The 24,805-nt window shown below is 35.8% G+C and overlaps 1 protein-coding gene across 1 annotated transcript; it reads left to right on the forward strand.

Annotated features, from left to right (window-relative positions):
- Positions 1-10,756: 10,756 nt before the first annotated feature.
- On the forward strand, positions 10,757-24,243 carry LOC132721072 (uncharacterized). The gene is made up of 3 exons (XM_060705323.1): positions 10,757-11,389; positions 11,730-11,888; positions 23,796-24,243. The coding sequence occupies exons 1-3, from the start codon at positions 10,778-10,780 to the stop codon at positions 24,108-24,110; spliced, it is 1,086 nt and encodes a 361-aa protein (XP_060561306.1). The 5' UTR covers positions 10,757-10,777; the 3' UTR covers positions 24,111-24,243.
- Positions 24,244-24,805: the final 562 nt, after the last annotated feature.

A 24,805-nucleotide genomic window follows, 5' to 3' on the forward strand; every position in this document is an offset into this window, starting at 1 on the left:
TGTGAATCAGAAAAAATGTATATAACGCCTTTTCTTCTCGTCATTTTATATGAATATATATTGAGACACCTAAACCTAAAACAATAAATCTGAACAAGTATTCGTAGATCTCCGTTTTGACTGGCGTTTCCTGATTGAAACATTTTAGCGTCCGGACATTTTTCGCCATCCGCGATATCTTTTTTATTTATATGTCTGTATAAACGGAATCTTTATCCGGAAAGAGAAATACAGGACTGATTTTGGATGCAACAGGAGCTGGGACTTCGGTAGCAAACAGAGTTGACAACAATAACTCTTTTGGTTTGGATTTGTTGTAATTAATGGCACTAAATTGTTAAATAGATTATAACATCAAAATAATAATATATTGACTAGTGATCCGAGTTAAAATCAACTTAGAAATATGATATAGAGCAGGCGTGGGAAGGTTTGTTGATACTTCCATCAACAGCGAATTGGTTGCACGAGCTTGACAAATGACTAAAGAGTCATGAAAAAGTATCATCCCCATAAATTTTTGCCCCTTATGTTTTATATCTCTGAAAGGTTTACTGACCTCTCAAAATAAAATAAACAGCATCATTTCTTTATTAAACTTGAACATGCGCTTAGACAACAAAAAGCTCAAAATGTACTAGTTTTGACTAAAAGTTGGTCCAGTGAACTTTAACAAGTGAATAATTAATGATAGACCAATAAAAAATCACTGATTTACTCAAAATAATTATGCTTTTTTCATTTAATGGTAGTTCATAAGTCCAAAATTTATTGTGATTTGCCCCGTCTTGAGCCTTCTTTTACATACAAATGAGGGCAAAATGTGCCTTTTGATGGAACATGAAAAAGGAAAAAAAAAAATAATGCTGTATTTTTAAAATATTTTTTAGATTTTTTTCTGTTTACCACATTTTGTTATTTTGTTTGTATATACCAGGAGTGCATATAGCATTCGGTCAAATGTGTATAAAACTGTATAATATAATGGTCTTCGAGATAATAAACTCTACTTACTTAAGCAGGGAAACAGCTACTCGCTTCGAGTCCTGAAGTTCGTCAAGATCAGATAGCTGCTGCCTCTTATTAGTCTAGCCATTCAGTGGCTAAGCCAAGACACGCATATCGATAGGCCTGAAATTTAACTACCATGTATTTTGTTGGTCCCCTGTGCAACAACTCTCTCTTAATACATAAACACAGAATGAAGAATGCATAACTAATAAGATAACGAGTAAATATTAATTCATATTCGGTTGAAATTTGGTGGAATCAAGCGTTTATCCTAAAATAAAAATGATTACTCATTCTCAAAGTAACGTTCTACATGCCGATTTGGCACTTGTTCCCAAAAAATACTCTCCCGACCAATTCAAACTTGATGAAACCGGGTGTTTCAACGCACAACGTTAATACCGCCCTGACAACCTTCCCAGCAGCTCCGTTCCACGGCACACTCTGAGTTCCATCCTCTAACCAATTATGGGAACTACGTGATGAACTGTATTTTTAAATCACTTAGAAAAAACAGCACACACCACACAGACACTAAGTAGTGTTACAACACCTGCATAATTCTCAGCGAACGTTTCGCCGATTCTCTAGTTTTTTTTTTTCTTAGTAGTGTATTTAATAACCATGACAAAGTGCTTGAAATGGGCTTCGGCCGCATATGTCGAGTGTAGTGTCAAATCATGAAATCAGGACTATAGTAGATTTGAGCAATATAATCTTCCACTTTATTGCCGCCTGCGTAGTTTCCTTTCCTAATATTGCATAAAGTACGCGAAAAGTGACTAGTTCGTAATCGGACAGGAAACAAAGAAATGATTTATACAATCATATAACCGCATGTATCACAGAATATTAATGGACATAAACCTTAAAACACCAGCACTAACAAAACACCAAGAGTGCGAATTATTCCAAACACTTTTGTAGGGAACGGCGAAGGAACAACGCATGAACAACATTGCTTCCCATCAAATTCTGAGCGAGCCAGTTTAGACTCTTACCGGAGTATATCAATATATGGTGGAGTACCATTGTACTCATACATTATAAATCAACTCTAGCATTGGAGTATATATGTGACTTTGCCTTCTTCATCGTATAATACTACTCAGTGGTGTTAACTTGCCGCTAGCTAACAATAATCCTCAGGAACATTTATTCAAACCTATCACCGTTTTTTATTATCAACCAAAACGCTGTTTCCTGCCACGCAACAAACGAGAACACATATACGTGTGAATTCGTCTCCGGCGCATTCCAATCATCAGTCAACTAGAATTCCTACTTAGCCTGTATACCATAGTTGAAATAGAAATGCGTAGAAGCCATGTAATTCCCTACTACGTCGGTAAAACCTGCATTCACATTAATTGACGCTATCCTCGGGATAATTCGTTTTGACCACTTGGAATGCAAAGTCACTTGGATGTTCTTCATCACGTTAAAGACTTTCTCTACGCCTACCTGCACGAACTGTGGTCCTTCATGCCTTCCTCATGTCTTCAAATATCCGCGCGAATCTATATATCAGCCTTAAAAGAAACACCTGACACCATTTTCACAGTACCAGTCCTAGGTAATCCCTCTACACCTGGCTACCAACCTCCTTTACTTTTTTATATGGGAAACACGTTAACTCTAATGCAACATCTTTACAATAATTGAAAAAACAGACAAATAACGACTGAACGCTGTCCGTTACCGACAACTGATGAAAAGCCATGCAGATTTTCGAAGACAGGACGACTTACTAACATTGTCGTCCATTTAATATAACAGAAGTTTTATGACGATCTATATTATGTCAGCACATCTTATTAAGTCGTTTGTATATAGCACGATCAATTTTGAAATTACTGTTTTCACAGCAGATCATACAGTTTTCATTTTAGTTGCCGACGCTAGAAATAATACAATATATTGCTGCATCCCTCGCCATATTTATTTTGTCTAACGTACATACAATATAAAAGAAAAAATGGACAATATCAACTCGTAGCAGGTTTATTATTAAATATTAGACAATAAATCAATTGAATCAGAAATCTGTACTTTACTTTATATAGACTATTGAATCTCTAATAATTTTTATACACATGAACTAACTTGTAAATATACGCATTTCACTTTAAACAATAATTCAAACTATAAATCACTATTTCTAGTTTTACATATCATGTAGATTAAACCGGGACTATTAAACATATTCCCGAGAGTAAGACAATCATATATATAGTTGGGCACTTCCACCTGACTTTCCCTCACCCGTCCTCTAATTACAAATCATTAAATTCTAAAAACAAATTCTCAAGGATGAATTTCAAAAGAAGAGCTTCTTTACCCTGGGTGATTTTTATAAACATAATACGAATACACAAAATGATAATAATTGTTCGCTATAATGACCACATGGCCTTGAGAATAAAAAAGAATAAATACCTTAACCGTACAGTTCTCTTTTTACCGGCGGACGCTATGAACGATTAATCATGTGAAGAGGGGTTACCACAATAAAAACAACTTTGTTACAATATTAACCTTTACACACACTCAACACTTGTTTGGCTCATTATTCGCGAAGAGACTTGTTACTCATTTAGGCATGCCAGTGACTGATATATAGTAGTAAACTTATCAAAAAGGAATAGACATTACCGTATTAATATCATTAGACATTGCGCTACGACAAGTGTGTGGAATTACTCAGCTTGAAAAAATCCGAAGTAGAATAAGAGATATCAATGAGCTTGTAATAGCTATAAATTCAAAATGTATCTAGTACACTAAAATCACCATTAAAGATAAGATGAGCATTGGATATTCCCTCAAATGTCATCTATTTAGTCCTCTTGAAAATAGTGTGACAGTTTTCAATTAACCTTACTCAGGGTATAGCTCTCTATAAACTTTTGCACGCAAACAGCACCATTAAACAAAAAAGAAACGGCTCGACTAAGGCGGTAAATCGTTCGTCCCTATTCCATAATCGAGCATAATTCATGCGTCCAATCTAAGCTGTGTGTGAGAGACAGCGATAAATTATAAGGACACAGATGGACACCATAATTGAATAAACGGATGAAATGATTTGTAAGTGTAAAAGCGGACTTGATTCGCCTCAACTCAACGAGTCACTTTAGTTATTGAAAAAGTACAAAATAATTGTAGGCCCCATCCCAGGTGATATATGAAAATGATTGTTTTTCGACACACAAGATCGGTTCAAAATTCTAAATTATAATAACGTCTGACAAATAGACAAAACCATCACACAACGTTTGCTACCCCCAACCAACCAGAAAACTCAATGACCAATTGCATTAAAGTCATATGCCCTTTAAGAGAAACTACAGAATTCCATTTGGTCTCCTTTAGAAATTGGCAAACTTACATTTTTATAACGTTTTAAACATATTAGGGTTGAGAGAATCGAGATGGTTATCAACTGAAAAAAAGTAACAGGAATATGAAATTATTGTCATGAAATAGCAGAATAAAACAAAGAAACAATAGTACATTTTGACCTCATACAACAATAAAAAATTAGGTAAACTGTCATCTGCCAATAAGCAACAAGCACAAAATGTTTCAGAAATAATGCCATCAGTAACATTTTTAGAAATTAAACATGAACTCAAAAATATAATAATCTATTGAAAATAAAAAAATGAAATGCAAACTTTCTGGAAAAAGAGAAAAACTTACCAAATTTGAGTTCCAAAAAGTTATTCGATATAAAATTGAACGTAAACACTCCTATTGAAGATTGTTAAAGCATTAAAGTGATCCCGACGATAAAATAAGTGCAAAATTCGTGCGAATTCAGTTGTCCCCACGCTTTTTTGCTGCTTAAAACTTTATATTTGCCAGTAATAATTCAGGTGGGTAAAACTTTTTTCAACAAGAAACCAAAATTAATTTTCAATAGATTTATCTATTTAAACGTTTCAATTAATTAACACCTGTTACTGGCAAGTGAATTCCCATATATCGCCACTTCCCTGTAACAGCACACAAAAATGGGTGCATAAGTCCTGTGGTCCTCTTCACCACTAAGTAATCATACATATTTTTGTATTATTCAGTTATCAAAGATCTCTATTCTTCAGAAGCGACCAGAATGAACGGACAGACAAACATTTAATGGTTTATCACGATAACGTTATATAATTAACTCCAACTGCACTGTGTTTGATGTGTATTCTTTCTTTCTTCTTTTTTTCTTTCTTTCTTATTTTAAAATTTTAGAGTTGGTAATACATTAGCCAAAGTCTTATAAACAGTTGTTTCGTTTTCCTGTCCTTTTAACTTATTGGATATTGATAATCTTTGGTTTATTTCCCCGTACATGTAATCAATGAGTTTTTTTTTTTTGTTTAAATTTTCGATCTGAAAGATCGTTCAGCCCGACTTTTTGTTGTGCTTGTGGTATTAGTTTCAACTTTTCCGCGGCATTTTCTAAGTTTGGTGTCCAATATTCCTCTTGAATAATGTGAATACCCTAAGAATATTTGCCTTGCTTTTTAAATTGTCTTTACGCCTTCTCTGTGATACGCAGCTCATAACCCTGATCCCCCTTCAAATCATTTATTAGTTCCGCCCATTTTTTCTCGTTAGTGCCACACGCCCGTTATTACTTTGGGACCATAAACGCCGCTTCATGGAATGGCCTAACGAAATGTCACACTGACAGTTCAATGAAACCGCCGTATGACACACAAATCTGGCGTGTTAAAATTCCCAAAATTTTTACCTATTCACGTTTTTATGTGAACTTCTGCTTAGCCGGTGCAGGGCCGGGACGGTAACTTTGCACACCAGTAACGTCCATGAACAACCTCAATCAAACGCGAGCCTGCAACATTTTCAATTTCCCGTGTTTGGGCTCCTTTTAGGGATTCTGTTAAATTAATCCTATTTATGATCACATCGTGTATTGTGCGTGTGACGGCTGTAAAAAAGTCTCCCCGTACAGTTAATCAATGATATAATTTTCGATCTGAAGATCGTTCACACGACACTTTTGTTGCTGTGGTATTTTTAGTTTCAACTTTTCGCATTTTCCCTAGTTGGGGTCCAATATACTTCTTGAATACATGTTGAATCCCAAGAATATGTGCCTGCTTTTTTAAATTGTCTTGAAACGGTCCTATCTGTGATAACGCAAGCTTCAAACCTCGACCCTTCAAAAATTCCTTTTTTTTATTCCGCCAATGTTTTCCCTCGTTTAGGCATTCAACGCCTAATTACTTTACTGGGGACCTAACGCCCGCTTTTCCATGGAATGTACGGGAAAGTTGTCACATTGAAGTTCAAATAATACCCGCCGTATTACACATCTGCGGATGTTCCTACAATTTCAAATTTACTAATTTCAACGTAAATGTGAAATTCTGCAAGCCGGTGCTAGGGGTCGGACGGTAAATTGGCATTTCACAGTACCAGTCCATAGAACAGGCCTTAACTCAAACGAGCCGCCAACATTTCATTTTGCCGTGTTTGGGCTTCTTAGGATTCTGTATTATTATTATGAGTGGAAAAAAGGAAATCACATAAACCGTCCAGAATAAAGATTGAATTCATAGTACTAACGTTGTCCCAAGAAGTGACCTATTTTATTCAGGAACCTCCTTAGTAAATATGATGAACAATGCAAAAATACTTCAATAGATATGTACAGACTTTAAACAAAACCTCAACAAATAGACAAACTACTTTGTGACGGCATGCTTTATAGTAATGCATCTTATATTATAATAACTTATAATTTTGGTAATTGGGTGCTTAATTTTGAAGGGTTATCATGCCAATTTATTTTCTTCAAAAGTTCTGCTGCATAAACAACCAAATTTTCCTAGGAGAAAGCCGTCTTTGTGAAAAATATTACACAACAAGAAAATATTTACATGGCATATAATTACACTTGCACAAACATTAATAAATAAAATAATGACGATATCGTGGTTCGAACTTACATGGATGCAATTGCTTCAGGAGATTTCTCTGACCTTTTATAACAAGACTGAAAACACAAACATTGGTTAAAAATATGTGTCTTTTTGTTTACAAATGTTAACAAATATGTATGGTGTGAAATCTTTACTGTATCCACCAATCTGATAATAAGAGGGATCCGTGCGTTACGAATATATTATAGCACAGATCCCTTTTCGGTTCTGTTCTTATAGTTTACGAAGAATTAATATCATGGAGTATATATCTAATGTTGAAAATTCGAACTAGCTTTATGTATTTATCGTCACATCCACATTACCATAGAAGGTAAAGTGATTTACCTAATAAATAAGAGGTCTGCGGTTAGATTCCTACTTTTGACACTGTGTTTTGACTGTTCTTTCTTTATTATGCCCCCACTTCAAGGAAGAGGGGTTATATTGCTATGCATTTGTTCTGTCTGCGGCCCGTCCCGTCGATCCGTAGACTAAATGGTTTCCGAAGAGATATCTTAAGAACACTTAGGCATAGAACATCAAACTTAGTAGATGATTGGTCATGACCAGTAGATGACCTCAATTGCTTTTTGGGTCAAAGGGTTAACGGTCAAGGTCACATGACTTGTAAGTAAAAAGAGTTTCCGATCAATAACTTAAGAACCCCGCTTACGCCCAAGGAAAATTTATACTTAGTATGATGATTGGCCATGACCAGCAGATGACCCCCTATTGATTGGAGGATCAAAGGGCCAAAGGTCAAGTTCACATGACCCTGTAGGAAAACGGTTTCCGATCAGTAAGTTAATTACGCTTAGGGATAGGAACTTCAAAGTAGATATGATGACTGTTCATAGACGTGCATATATTTTGAGAGTCCAAAGGGCCCAGGAAAGTTTACATTGGACATTGTAGGTAAGAAACAGTTAATATCAAACTCAAGAAACTTAGGCGTAGAACTTCCACTTGATTTATCATGATGTTTATGAACCTGCAGATGAAACCCTATTGGATTTTGGGGTCAAGATACAGGTTCAAGTTCACAATTGATTTGTAAATAAAAACGGGAATCCATCAATAACTAACAGAACGCAGGCCTTTTCTTAACTCAAACTTTTGTGATTGAGCTTCACGCGAATTGCACGATGACACCCCATAGATTTTGAAGTTCAATTTTGAACATTGATCTTGTGTTTAAACAGCAAATTGACAAATCTTAAAAGGAACTTAGGCCTAGAACTTTTTAAAAAACCTATTAATGAATTCCAAATTGAAATGATTGTTCATGACAAGTAAGTGACCCCTATTGATTTTCGGGTTAAGGGATCAAAGGTCAAGGTCACATTGTCCTTGTAGGTAAAACAGTTACTTCTCAATAACTTAAGAACTCCTAGGCCTAGGGCCTTCAAATCATGGTCTGATAATCATTCCTGACCAGCAGATGACCCATATTGGATTTTTAGTCAAGGGGTCAATGGTCAAGGTCACATTGACCTTGTAGGTAAAAATAGTTTCCGATCAAAAACTAAAGAACGTTAAGGCCTAGGAACTTCAAACTTGGTATGATGATTTCTTATTATCAGTAAATGACACCTATTGATTTTGGGTCAAGGGGTCAAAGGTCAAGGCCATATTTATCTTGTTGGTTTAAACTGTTGACGATCAATAACTTGACGACCCATGAGCTGTTGGTCCTCAAACTTCGTAGGTGCATTTAACATGACAACTAGCTGACCCCTATTGATTTTTGGGGTCAATGGATCAAAGATCAAAGGTCAAGGTCTTATTAACCTTGTAGGCGAAAATGGTTTCCGATCAATAACTTGACAAGCCCATAGCAACTTGCCTCCAAAATTTGTAGGTGCATTGGTCTGGCAAGTAGATGACCCCTATTGATTTTTGGTGTCAGGTGGTCAGTGTCATAATGACCTTGTACTAAAAAACAGTTTTTGATCAATTACTCAACAACTTAAGTTGCCTTAGTTGATATTTTTATATTAAACTAAAATGCCTTTCGTATACACATTTGAATGTCTTATGGAATACAACAACTTGGTTGTCATTAATGAGCCATACATGATTCATAAAATTTATGCATTTATTATTTGGTAAGATTTGTAATAACGTTGTCATTAAATTGCTGCACACAACCTATGAGGTCACAATAATTATAACCTAGTGACTAGTCATGACCAGTAGATAACCCTTATTGATTTTTTATGCTCCCCGAAAAATTTCGGGGGAGCATAATTATAGTCGTCGGGTTGTCTGTCCGTCCATCCGTCAGTCCGTCCGTACGTACGTACGTCCCGAATTCGTGTGCGGCCCATTGAAGTCGGATTTTAAAACTATTTCACAGAAATGATCACCATATTGAGATGACGTGTCGTGCACAAAATTTGGGTCGCTACCTTGAAGGTCAAGGTCACAGCATGACCTTGCAGCAAAATCGTGTCTGGTCCAAAACTTCATTATTTGAAGTTGAATTTTATAACTATTTCAAAGAATTAATCACAATATTCAGACGATCTGTCGCGCGCAACATTTGGGTCGCTCCTTTGAAGGTCATGGTCACAGCATGATTTTGCAGCAAAATCGTGTCGGGCCCATATCTTTGTTAATTGAAGTTGGATTATACAAGTATTTCACACAAATGATCACCATAATGAGACGACATGTCGCGCTCAACATTTGGGTCGCTACCCTGAAGGTCAAGTTCACAGCATGACCTTGCAGCAAAATCGTGTCCGGCCAATAACTTAGTTATTTGAAGTCGGATTTTAAAACTATATCACAGAAATGATCACCATAATGAGACGACATGTCGGACGCAACATTTGGGTTGCTACCTTGAAGGTCAAGGTCACAGCATGACCTTGCAGCAAAATCGTCCCATAACTTCGTTATTTGAAGTCGGATTTGAAAAAATATTTCACAGGAATGATCACAATATTGAGGCAATGAGTGGCGCGAAAACATCTGTGTTGCTGCTTGTGGGGTCAAGGTCACAGCATGACCTTGCAGCAAAATCGTATCCAGCCCATATCTTCGTTTTTAGAAGTAGGATTTTACAACTATTTCACAGTAATGATCACCATATTGTGACAATGTGTCGCGCGCAACATTTGGGTTGTTTTTACACTTTGAACATTGTCTGTGACATAACTCTGACACAACAAGAGGTATACCTTCCTGTGTCCGAAACCTATTCGGGGAGCATCACCCGGTTCAACCGGCTCTTGTTTTCTCTAGGTCAAAATTCATTCATAATAACCTACCTGATCACATGAATTATTGGCTGCCGATAGGGGGCAAAAATATCTTACACACATATCTTGTTTTTGAAGTATAACAATTTACACTGCAATGCATTTTAAGTGTATGACTGTAATTGTATGTATACAATTGTATGTTGCATGAAATGAATATCTCGTCAACTATATGTGCATTATACTGTAGATTGAAGCGTTAACCCAACGAATCACATATTTATTATCAATTCATTGTCATCTGCCCAATGGTTTGCTATGCTATGCTGCTATGCTTTGCTATGCCGTGCTGTGCTATACTGTGCTATGCTGTGAAAAAGACTTATATCACACTTGAAAGTCCCTTGGTTACCTTCAAACCAAAGATGACCTAAGATAAAAAATAAATTGGAACAAAATGATTGAAAAAATGAGGTTTTATTTCTCTAAGCATATTTAACAAGCATAAAAGTAAATAAATAGATATTTGAGTTTTAATTTGTATACAAAGACATGATTAAAATGTCCATCATATTACATTACAAAGATATTGTCTAATTTATAAATATGTTTTCATTCAGACTGAGCTGTTTCGAAAATGCTATAATGGGAAGTGAGGAACTGGATAAAGATCTGTTTACGAATTGGGTGCGAGGCGCAAAAGGACTAGAATACTTACAGGAAGGTCTTCAAGAATTTGTTGGAGAAAAAGTACTGCAATGCCGTGATAATACCCTTCAAAATATATTATCAACATTACCACCTGGATCACCTAAACAGTGCAGCCAGTGTACAGAAAATAATCTTTCTCCAGAACATTTCAACTCTACGAAGGCATGTAACAGACACACATGTAGCCAAAAGAGCTCGAACAACTGTTTTGGAAGCAGACCAGTCGGACGTAGGAAATGTCCTGATGGCATTTGTAGTAAATTCTACGACGCAATTATAGATGAGCATGTATTTAAAGACCCCTTATGGAAGAACACAAACCCAAGTACGTGGTGTTCGGACCCTCATGGGTGGAGTTATGCAAAATGTTTCCAAACAACTAAAGGTCCAGGGACATCAGCTCAAGATACAGATGCCGCTGGTCTGCTGAGCATTATTATAAACAACAAGTCAATACAAAACTTTGTGACCAGAATTAATCCACATACCAAGAGTTCGTTTCATACGGTAAGTACAATTTATAAATGATGTTTATATTCATCAATATACTAAATTAATTACTGAATAGATCTAGACTTACTTGTTAAAAATTTCATTTTGCCATTTTATTTTAAAGATAACCTTGATCGAAATGTAAACGTTTAAATATGAACTCGAACTGCAGACTTTCCTAAGTAAGGCTTAAACGTATAAAAATCATTATAACCAAGTATTCCTTATTAACCTTGAGCAGAAAATAATAATGTTCTTTATGATTATACATAAGAAAAAAAGTAAAAAGTAGTGGGGATTATGTGTTATGATCCCTTCTTCTTCACAAATGTATGTATGATAAAAATTATTTCAGGCGCGAGACATCCGAAATGAAATCTTACATAGCTCAAAGCTTGAAATCGACGAAACAACTGTGTGTTCCTTTTTGGACGCGTTCATTGTTGTTCTTCAAGATCCAAAAGGGCTTATTAATGACGAGGCGTCAAAGAATGCAGTGCATAAACTAACACAGGTAATCACTATTATTTAACAATATGAATCTGATTTATTAAAGTAAAATATGAGTATCTGCTTTGATTGTAAGTGCTCATTGACTTTTTTAAAGGTTGACATCCGATTGTTTTTTAAGCTTATTATGTATATTAATTTTAAATGAGAACTGAATTGCAAAAAAATTAGGGAAACATTATATAAATTAAATTAAGTTTATGTCAATAATTTTTTACATTTTTATACACGATACTCGGTGTTGCATGTAAATCTGTTTTAATATGAACATTGTAATACAAACTTGTTAATGAAGGAACAAAAAAGCAAGTAATAAAGAAATCATGATGATGGGTAAAGGTCATTGTTGCTAAAAATAGAAGAAAAAAGGTCTCCGGCTGATAACAATAGTTAGGACTGAGACATCATAATTAAACAAAGAACATAGCTTTTTATTTAGAATACGACTAGTAAATGTTTGATATTTTGCTCCGTGTGGTCATGGTAAAGGGCACTGTTACTAAAAACAGAAAACAAAATGTTTTTAAATAATAACTATTAATGAGATATTGTAATAAAAAACTAATTGTATAGCTAGCAGTTTGTGTATTTATAAGATACTATGGACTATCGAAGTTGAATTATATGGGGAAGCATATATATTTTTGTACCATTCATCCTTCCGTCCGCCCCGCTGTCCTCCATAACTTTGTCATTTATGGATGGTAATAAAATATTTTTGTATAAATGTGTAGCATATCGGAACAATGTGTCATGTATAAGATATGGATCCGAAACTTAAAGGTCAATGTCACACTCTAATTTCAAAGGAAATGTTACATAGAATGCAATAAATAGGTTCATTTTGTCATTCAGTGAATCAACGTGATGCAATACTGAATAAGTATTTAAGCATTAAAAAATTAGAGAATATATGAACACCCGAAAAGATTTTTTGACTGGTGATGTTTACTCAATTTACGGTTGTCAAAATCTTTTTTCTTGTTATTTTGTTTAGAAGTCACTAAACGGTTGTCTGAAATATCTCTATTGCATTTCTTATCACCAAACTGATCAATATTAATATAAGTCTACATCAAGTGGTACTAGACACAAGATAAAAGGGCACAGGTTTCCAGACTATGTTTTTTCCTGGGCGAGTCGACCACGATTTGAAAAATATTTATGATCAGTAGTTTATATGATATATACAATATCTTTATATACAATATTATATATACAATATCTATATTTTTACATACATGTGTAAATGTGGGTGTTTTTGTTGTCCAACTTTGTGTCATTTTTATAAAGTTTGTTACAATTGTTGGTTTTTGTTGTTCGACTTTGTGTCATCTATTATAATGTTTACTACAATTGTTTTCTATATAAAAGCGTATTTGGAGTTTATTGGTTAATCTTTTGATTATATCATAATCTATTATTAGACAATAAAGACGGTCGGTATCATGCTGAACATTGTTTATAATGATGCAAAGACTTTATTGTTAACTAAGTTAAAGACTTTTAGTTGCTGGTGTAATCTGGACCAATCCATTATTAAAATTGTTAATACCATTATTAAAATTGTTAATATTTTTGTGGCATATCGATCTAGGCAGTCAACACAAAATGTCAACATTTTAATTTGTACATAATGAACATCACTTGCTTGGGCTGGTGACAATAGTTATAACATTGTGTGTATATGTATTCGGGTCACTTGCTGGGGCTTGTGACAAATGATATGTTTGATTATTATTTCATTAAATATCATAGGTTGGTTAGCTTCAGTTAAAAAAGAAAAAATAATAATAAAAAAAAATAATAATAATACCATTAACCAATTTTTATACCTTCGGGAATTCTCTGTTAAATAAGCCCTTTATTGGTTAAAGTTTCAAGATCATTAACCTTGGTCTTCTCTCCTATGCAGTGAAATGTGGGGAAAAGCTAGTCTAATTCTAGCTTTTATGGCGTTTTTCTTACGAAACCCTCACATTTCTTACTATTATAGTAGAACTCGATTAATTATTATTCCTACATGTGTATTTTCTATATTGTATTAATTTGCATAATATTGATGTATGTACTATTCTTTGCACATGTTTAAGTATTGTTGGTTAAAACAATAAACAGAGGCCATACCTTATAGTATGGTATGGCCATTAAACACAATTTGATAGTTTGTTATTCCTCGCGTGGCGGTTCATAAATATAAGCTATGCCGAATAGCATCAGCGAACTTTATGCGCCGCCACGGGAGGTACGGGTTTTAGCCGTTCGTAGAGACGGCTGAACGGATAATAGCCCTACATAAAATCGTCTTGAACCAGTTAGCAATTACTAAGAAGCGTAGAAAGGGGAAGCAAAAATTTTACCCTCCTCCACCCCCTTCACCACAACAAAATTTTAAGGGTCTCAGTGTAACCCACATATTTCAGTGATTGTTAGAAAGATAGGCAGTATTTACTTTTTTATACATGCAATACTTTCTGTAACACTTGTAATGTTAATGATTATGTAAGGGGGTTTTTTCTTATGAACCCTTCGCATTTATTACTATTATAGTAGAATTCGATTTATTATTAATTCTACATGTGTATTTTCTATATTGTATTAATTTGCATAATATTGATGTATGCCCTATTCTTTGCACATGTTTCAGTGCGTTTTTCTTACGAAACCCTCACATTTCTTACTATTATAGTAGAACTCGATTAATTATTATTCCTACATGTGTATTTTCTATATTGTATTAATTTGCATAATATTGATGTATGTACTATTCTTTGCACATGTTTAAGTATTGTTGGTTAAAACAATAAACAGAGGCCATACCTTATAGTATGGTATGGCCATTAAACACAATTTGATAGTTTGTTATTCCTCGCGTGGCGGTTCATAAATATACATGTTTCACGCGATAATGCAAAACTCCTTAGAAATCATTTAAATAGATGTCGAATAATATTACCCATGAATGGGTGCAATATAGTTTTACACCATTAAGCTTTTATTTTCCCTCTCTTCAATCTGAAGAATAGATTGCGTGACGTCTAATTTATGCATACATGTAAAAGTTAAAGCAGTGTTTAAAAATATATATAAACAATTCTTGATCAAGTGTTTATTATATTGTCCAAACTCTGTGTTTTTATCAAAGAATCGTATTTTCTCTTGCATATACATCACATTCCATAACATAAGCCAACAACCCTTCTAATCAATACACTTTAAATTTCATTATTCTTTTGAACGCATCCAATGCATAATTGTACAATATAAATGATGCAAATGAAAATAAAGAAGTTTTGCTTCACTGCTTTAAGCTTCGCAAATAATAGGCGAAATTCGCTGACTACCACAGACGGAAATGCTTACAATGTTATTCGAGGTTTTTGATTAAATTTGATGCATGCAATAAATTAACGATTTTAAATGAGTATATTTTGTAATGTTCTATATTCATACTTCCCAATCCGAGCAGAAATACAGAAAAAATGATAACATTTAGCACTTGCTGAAGTTACCTCATGTCTCTGTTTTGTCAAGACCACACACCATTACTGCTCTCAGCATGCAGATACCACAGTAACCTTTGTTTGTTTTCAAAACTGCAAACAACAACATCACCTACTTCACCAACACAACCACTAAGACCACCATCATCACTGCTCACAGGGTGCTGATACCACAGTAACCTTTGTTTGTTTTCAAAACTGTAAACAACAACATCACCTACGCCACCAACACAACCACTAAGACCACCATCATCACTGCTCACAGCGTGCAGATACCACAGTAACCTTTGTTTGTTTTCAAAACTGTAAACAACAACAACATCACCTACGCCACCAACACAACCACTAAGACCACCATCATCACTGCTCTCAGCGTGCAGATACCACAGTAACCTTTGTTTGTTTTCAAAACTGTAAACAACAACTACACCTACGCCACCAACACAACCACTAAGACCACCATCATCACTGCTTTCAGCGTGCGGATACCACAGTAACCTTTGTTTATTTTTAAAACTGTAAACAACAACATCACCTACTTTACCAACACAACCACTAAGACCACTCATTATCACTGCTCTCAGCGTGCGGATACCACAGTAACCTTTGTTTGTTTTCACAACTGTAAACAACAACATCACCTACGCCACCAACACAACCACTAAGAACACCATCATCACTGCTCTCATCGTGCGGATACCACAGTAACCTTTGTTTGTTTTCAAAACTGTAAACAACAACATCACCTACGCCACCAACACAACCACTAAGACCACTCATCATCACTGATCTCAGCGTGCGGATACCAAAGTAACCTTTGTTTGTTTTCAAAAATGTAAACAACAACATCACCTACGCCAGAAACACAGCCACTTACACCACCATCATCACTGCTCTCAGCCACAGTAACCTTTGTTTGTTTTCAAAAATGTAAACAACAACATCCACTACACCACAAACACAACAACTAAGACGACCATCATCACTGCTCTCAGCGTGCGGATACCACAGTAACCTTTGTTTGTTTTCAAAACTGTAAACAACAAGATCCACTACGTCACCAACACAACCACTAAGGCCACCATCATCACTGCTCTCAATGTGCGGATACAACAGTAACCTTTGTTTGATTTCAAAACTGTAAACAACGACATCACCTTCGCCACCAACACAACCACTAAGACCACCATCATCACTGCTCTCAGTGTGCGGATACCACAGTAACCTTTGTTTATTTTAAAAACTGTAAACAACAACATCACTAACGCCACCAACACAACCACTAAGACCACCATCAACACTGCGCACAGCGTGATGATTCCACAGTAACATTTATTTGTTTTCAAAACTGTAAACAACAACATCACCTATGCCACTAACACAACCACTAAGACCACCATCATCACTTCTCTCAGCGTGCGGATACCACAGTAACCTTTGTTTGTTTTCAAAATTGTAAAAAACAACACAACCTGCGACATCAACACAATCACTAAGACCACCATCATCATTGCTCACAGCGTGCAGATACCACAGTAACCTTTGTTTGTTCTCAAAACTGTAAAGATTAACATCACCTATGCCACCAACACAACCATTAAGACCACCATCATCACTGCTCTCAGCGTGCGGATACCACAGTAACCTTTGTTTGTTTTCAAAACTGTAAACAACAACATCACCTATGCCACCAACACAACCACTAAGACCACCATCATCATTGCTCACAGCGTGCGGATACCACAGTAACCTTTGTTTGATTTCAAAACTGTAAACAACAACATCACCTTCGCCACCAACACAACCACTAAGACCACCATCATCACTGCTCTCAGCGTGCAGATACTAGAGTAACCTCTGTTTGTTTTCAAAACTTTAAACAACAACAACACATACGCCACCAACACAACCACTGAGACCAACATCATCAAAGCTCTTAGTGTGCGGATACCACAGTAACCTTTGTTTGTTTTCAAAACTGTTAACAACAAAATCACCTACGCAACCAACAAAATCAGTAAGACCACCATCATCACTGCTCTCAGCGTGCAGATACCACAGTAACCTTTGTTTGTTTTCAAAACTGTAAACAACAACATCACCTACGTCACCAACACAACCACTAAGACCACCATCATCACTGCTCTCAGCGTGCAGATACCACAGTAACCTTTGTTTGTTTTCAAAACTGTAAACAACAACGTTTCCTACGCCGCAAACACAACCACTAAGACCACCATCATCACTGCTCACAGCGTGCTGATACCACAGTAACCTTTGTTTGTTTTCAAAACTGTAAACAACAACATCACCTACGTCACCAACACAACCACTAAGACCACCATCATCACTGCTTTCAGCGTGCGGATACCACAGTAACCTTTGTTTGTTTTCAAAACTGTAAACAACAACATCACCTACGCCACAAACACAACCACTAAGACCACAATCATCACTGCTCTCAGCGTGCTGATACCACAGTAATCTTTGTTTGTTTTCAAAACTGTAAACAACAACATCACTTACCCCACCAATACAACCACTAAGACCATTATCATCACTGCTCTCAGCGTACTGATACCACAGTAACCTTTTTTGTTTTCAAAACTGTAAACAACAACATCACCTACGCCACCAACACAACCACTAAGACCACTCATCATCACTGCTCTCAGCATGCTTACACCACAATAACCTTTGTTTGTTTTCAAAACTGTAAACAACAACAACACCTATGTCATCAACACAAGCACAAGGACCACCATCATCACTGCTCTAAGCGTGCAGAGACCACAGTAACCTTTTGTTTGTTTTTAAAACTGTAAACAACTACATAACCTTCGCCACCAACACAACCACTAAGACCACCATCATCAAAGCTCTCAGCGTGCGAATACCACAGTAACCTTTTTTTTGTTTTTAAAACTGTAAACAACTACATAACCTACGCCACCAACACAACCACTAAGACCACCATCATCAAAGCTCTCAGCGTGCAGATACCACAGTAACCTTTTGTTTGTTTTCAAAACTGTAAACAAAAACATCACCTATGCCACCAACACAACCACTAAGACCACCATCATCACAGCACTCAGCGTACAGATACCACAGTAACCTTTGTTTGTTTTCAAAACTGTAAACAACAACAACATCACCTACACAACCAACACAATCAGTAAGACCACCATCATCACTGCTCTCAGCGTGCGGATACCACAAAAACCTTTGTTTGTTTTCAAAACTATAAACAACAACATCACCTATGCCACCAACACAACCACTAAGACCACCATCATCATTGCTCACAGCGTGCGGATACCACAGTAACCTTTGTTTGTTTTCAAAACTGTAAAGAACAATATCACCTACGCCACCAACACAACCACTAAGACCACCATCATCAAAGCTCTCAGCGTGCAGATACCACAGTAACCTTTTGTTTGTTTTCAAAACTGTAAACAACAAACTCACCTATGCCACCAACACAACCACTAAGATCCCCATCATCATTGCTCACAGCGTGCGGATACCACAGTAACCTTTGTTTCTTTTCAAAACTGTAAAAGACAACACAACCTACGACATCAAGACAATCACTAAGACCACCATCATCACAGCTCTAAGCGTGCAGATACCACAGTAACCTTTGTTTGTTTTCAAAACTGTAACCAACAACATCACCCACGCCACCACCACAACCACCTAAACCACCATCATCACAGCTCTCAGCATGCGGATACCAAAGTAACCTGTGTTTGTTTTTAAAACTGTAAACAACAACATCACCTACGTCACCAACACAACCGCTTAGACCACCATCATCACAACACTCAGCGTACAGATACCACAGTAACCTTTTGTTTGTTTTTAAAACTGTAAACAACAACATCACCTACGCCACCAACACAACCACTTAGACCTCAATCATCACTGCCAATGCCGCACCCTTTTATTGTTTTGCAAAAAAATAATGCTATATCTAATCATCAACATTACATACGCCACCAACACAAAATTAAGTACCACTAAAATAGCAATACAATAAAAATTAAATATGATTGCTTGGTTTGACTTTAAGTCTACATTTTTTACATAAAAATGTAACCTGCATGTGTCCTGGTGGACCAGTCTAAATCGGTTTAAATATTTTAACAGAATTACTATACGGTGGCACATATTAAGATTCAGTGGTGTAGATTTCCGCGGGAAATTCTAACTTTTAGTTCCAGGGGCGCGTTTTTGTTTCGCCTTCTACACAATGGCGGCAACAAAAAGTGATCACTTCTCTATCGTCCGTCTGATTTCTCAAAAAATATTAATGCCATTTCATCCACATTTAACAGAAAGAATGAATTATCTATTTTTGTTTGGCATTTTCCATGTCAATAATTTTGGCGAGAGGTCGGTCCCTTTAATGATATTTTAAGTTTTACCAGGACAATGTATGAAAATTTACAGAATTTCTTGTTAGCTCAAGTACTTGCATATATAAAACGGGATTTCCTGTTGAATGATTTTTGCTGAGTTGTGGCGTTCAAATTAAACAAGAACCACCGCCGGGTGGGGACAACGATCGACTTATTACTTTTTCAAAAAGCAAACAAAGAAATATTTGAACAAATCTTAACGTTTCCTTTTTATAAATTTAATCGGTCTGTCTTGTCACATCCGCGCCGTCTGATCAGGATCCATGCTGTTCGCTAACGAACTCTATAACAAGTAGAGAAACTGATAGCGAACAGCATGGGTCCTGATCAGTCTGCGCAGATGCGTAGGCTGATCTGGATCCATGCTGGTCGCAAACCCATTATGTTGTTTTTTTATGGCGCGGCTCAATTGTTTTATAACAGAAATCTACTTATGTTATATAATTGCGTTAGTGGCATAGTATTTTTCACAAATGCATTCTTGTTTTTGGTAGGGTTCAATTCTCAAAACATAAATTCACTTTAATCTTGGAGTTCTTTTTTACCATCAAATTTGAAATGCATGTGTTTGTGTGTGTGTGGGGGGAGGGGTAATCCTAAAAGCCTTTTCCTTTATTATTTCCCTCGTTTGACTTGAATATTAATGAAAAAAATCAAAAAATCTACGAAACAACATTTTTTCTTCAAATTTATTTAAACATGAAAAAACTCGATTTTGTGTAATTTCAAGCATTTTCATCATTTTCTGTTAATGAAAAAAATCAAAAAATCTTCAAAACAACAATTCTTCTTCAAATTTATATGACAGACCATATTTAAACATGAAAAAAACTCGATTTTGTGTAATTCCAAGCATTTTCGTCATTTTCTGTTAACCAATTACGCGATATACACGCCTTTTAACGCCTTTTTCACCCCCCCCCCCCCCTTGTGTTGTCTCAAATGGAGAAAGAATGCCTTATTTAGGCCCCCAACATTTGTTTTTGTTTGAGAAATGTTGTTAAAAAAGTGACCACTTTTTTTCGGCGCGGCCCCAAACCAAAAGATACATCAGGGGCTTGCCAGAAGGGGGATGTGCCCCCTTCTGTTTGGGGGGTTTAAAGAGGGTGGCAGCCCCCCTCATCGCCAAGAAAATTTTGGACTTGTTAGAGGCTAAAAGTGACCCCGGATTGATCATAAGTAACGTGTAACTAACGCTGAAAAGCATTTGACTCTATCTCAATCCATTGAGAAAATGCAGCACTTTGAAATCAATTTTGATGGAAAAAATCAACGCAAAGTAATTTTTTTTGGCAATTTTGAGATTTCCCCTCGTTGCCATGGTAACAGAAAATTTAAGCCTGAGCATGTTGTTGCAAAGGCAATGGTCCAATAAACATTTGTGCCAAGTTTGATTAGTATTGAAGCAGTTTTTATAGTATTATAGCAATTTGAACTTGTAACGGGAGACTTTTCAGTGAAAATAGCCATTTTTCACAAAATGCTCATGAAGTTATGGGTTAATAAAGGGTCATATTGATTTCAGATACAGTACGCTCAGCGCGACTTTTTCAAAACCCGCGTGACCCCGCGGATGAGGTTTACCGCGGACGAAAATTTGCTCAGATATTGTCCGCGTGACCCCGCGGACAGAAAATTTTCACCACCGCGGACATAAATCGGCGGCTGAAACCGTTTCCCCCGCGGAACGCAGTGGTAAATTGCGGAGGAACGCGGCGGTCAAACACCGGTCAACGCGGTGGAAACCTTAAATTTTAAAAATTAATTACTGTATTTAAACATCAGTATACGTACGTACATGTACTGTAACATGTACTGTACATATACATGTAACTTGTACTGTACATATACATGTAACTATATGTAAAAATTGTTTGTTTTCTTTCTTTTTTGTTGTAATAAAAGTACATGTACAAATGCAGTGTTTTTCTTGTTCTTCTTCTTGTTATTGTGTTGGGTAATGTATAATATGTATTCGACATCAAGATAAATCATTGTCGTCGCAACTTCATGGTAGTGAGAAACTTGAAGTCAAATAATGAAAAATTTGGCATATGACATTTATGAAAAAGATACTACAACAATTTATATGCCAGCTTTTGTTTCTTATTTAAAAGCTTTGAACACGTAACCCTCAACAATTTTATTCAGGCAATATTCCAGGACGTCTCTTTCAATTGTCAGATGCGTTTGCATGTTGATCATAAAGTCTTATATTTTATTTGGAACATTAAAAGAAAGTGTTTATTTCACCAAAATATACATTAAATGATATTTTGATTTATCTAATTACAGGTGTGAGCGTAATGTATATGTTTTGAAGTTTGTATCAACTGTTGAAGTTTATTTTCATTTTTGTTTTAGTAGTTTGTTTGCTTGTTCTTTTTTATTTTTTTATAGATTTTTTTTTCAGAATTTTGTTAAACTTGACGTTATACTTTAGTTATTTTGTTATGAACAGTATACATGTACATACATGTATATAAGGCAAACGAGCACATGGCAGTTATTTTCTAAGAACTTCCATCGACCGATTTTCAAGTTAAAAATATTTCATTTTAATTTCATCTTAAGATATTATTGTTCATAGGAATAATAGTATTTGTAGACAACATGTAGTTTTAAGTACATACAATTGAACGTAATTGTCTTTGCTTTCTTGTATTTATTATATTAAGTTTTCATTGAAATTAATTCCGAGGATAATAATGTAATTTTATAATTTGTAAAAGGCAGCCTAATTATTATTTTTTTAATGGGTGCGGAATTTGTTTTTAACGCGTTTGGTGCTTATTATATATAGTTATCATACATCAAGAGCGCTGGAATAATAAACAAGCTTTTTCGTTGTCTGTTCAAACAAAGATGCATTTTAGACGTGTGAAAGTGGCATCACATGTGCTTTCTTTAATGTATTATATGTATTGTTTGTTACTATAAATTGAAAATGCTTTGAAGTTCCGAGTTGTTCTCAAAATTACCTAATGGAGCAAATGTTTTTCATTGGCTCGTTAATCTAAATTAAAAGATTTATATAAACATATTCGACAGTTATCTCATTCTCAGAAAAAATCTAGCAATAGCTGAAGTCATAAATTGGTCTAAATCATAACTTTCTACACTGTAAAATGTCTTCCTTAAGACAGTCAACGCGACAAGAGTCGCATTTAATGTAAAAAAGATGACGTTAAAAAAATAATAAAACGTCTATTATTTTTGGAGGTTAATTTATACTGACCAACTGACCATGGCGTTCCCCCGCGGGAAACGGGTGACTGATTTTATCGATAAATGAAGAACGGTCGTCAGAATTTTGTCCGCGGTGGAAACAACTGAACACCGGGGATCGCGGGGAAATTAGGCTTCTCATCGCGGACGAACCCCCGCGTTTGTCCGCGATAAAAAAAAATCGTCCGCGGTGGTATCGCGGAAAAAGCAAAACCCGCGGTGAGCGTACTGTACATTGTCCAATAAATAATGTCAGTTTAACTATTTAATAAAATTGTTTACTGAACGATTGAGTCCAAAAACTAAAATTGTATACATTGAGTGTAGCCTTATTATCAAACGGAAAAATAAACATCTTTAAATCATACAAAATGAAGAAATACTAAGCGAACATGTGGGGCATTGACAAATAAAAAAAGGATCTGAAATGCAAAATATTACATCAATTAGTTGTACAATGTTTGTTTATTTCCGAACCATGTCGTATATATGTTCTCTAGATAATAAAATTATTCAAAATAGTTAAGTTATATAGGGCACCAAGATATACAAAACCTAATAAAGTTGTTATGAAAAATAATGAAAGTGCAATTGTCTTCAGTGATTAATTTTTATTGAACTATTCATTCATTTCTAAGTCGAAATCAGTTGTTTACTGATAAACTGTAAAACTAGACACAACAAACACAATGTTTTATAAGTAAAACGTTTATAGGTATATTACACTCATATAAATATTTTACTTTACAGTTAAAAAACAACACAATACACATAAGCCAGGGAGACACAGTGTCACTCCTTGAGAAAAGAAAAAAAGCTTTAACTGAACTTGACCAAAGAACAGCAGAGTCATTGTGTAAACTCGACGAGAAAGCATTGGCTGTACTACATAAATTAAAACAAGATGTTGGTGAATTGAAGGATGCCACTTTAGCTGATGTTGAAAACGCTGGAACAGCGTTAAAGCAAACACTTTCTGAAGAGAGAAGGGATGCCATATTTGAAATAAACACAGCCGGGGAACAGGCAAAACAAGACATTGCTGGAAGACGGCTGATGGTATAACTGAAATAAACACAGCCGGGGAACAGGCAAAACAAGACATTGCTGGGAAGACGTCTGATGGTATATCTGAAATAAACACAGCTGGGGAACAGGCAAAACAAGACATTGCTGGGAAGACGTCTGATGGTATATCTGAAATAAACACAGCTGGGGAACAGGCAAAACAAGACATTGCAGGGAAGACGTCTGATGGTATATCTGAAATAAACACAGCCGGAGAACAGGCAAAACAAGACATTGCTGGGAAGAAATCTGATGGTATATCTGAAATAAACAAAGTCAGGGAACAGGCAACACAAGACATTGCTGGGAAAACGGCTGATGGTATATCTGAAATAAACACAGCCGGGGAACAGGCAAAACAATATATTGCCGTGGCAAAACACGATATGGATGGACAGATAAGTGAAGCTGTCTCTGATATTCGTAATGCAAAAGAAGTCGCTTTATCAGCCATCGACAAGGCTGGTGCAGAAACTAAAGAAGATGTTTTAAGTGGGGCTTGTGGTGCTCGGTCTGATATGAGCGGCCGTGTTGTTTCCAAAGAATCCATTTTCCAAAAAGGTCTTCGGAAGCTCTCAGATGTGTTCACATCTTCAAGTTCAAAGTCACACAAGGTTCGTTTTCAGTAATTCACATTTACTAATAAAACCTACTCTATCAAATGCATTGTTTATGAGCAACATTTTTTTCCA

Source organism: Ruditapes philippinarum, unplaced genomic scaffold (assembly GCF_026571515.1).
Source record: "Ruditapes philippinarum isolate M1 unplaced genomic scaffold, ASM2657151v2 ctg12945_1_1_1_1, whole genome shotgun sequence".
Classification (NCBI taxonomy): Eukaryota; Metazoa; Mollusca; class Bivalvia; order Venerida; family Veneridae; genus Ruditapes; species Ruditapes philippinarum.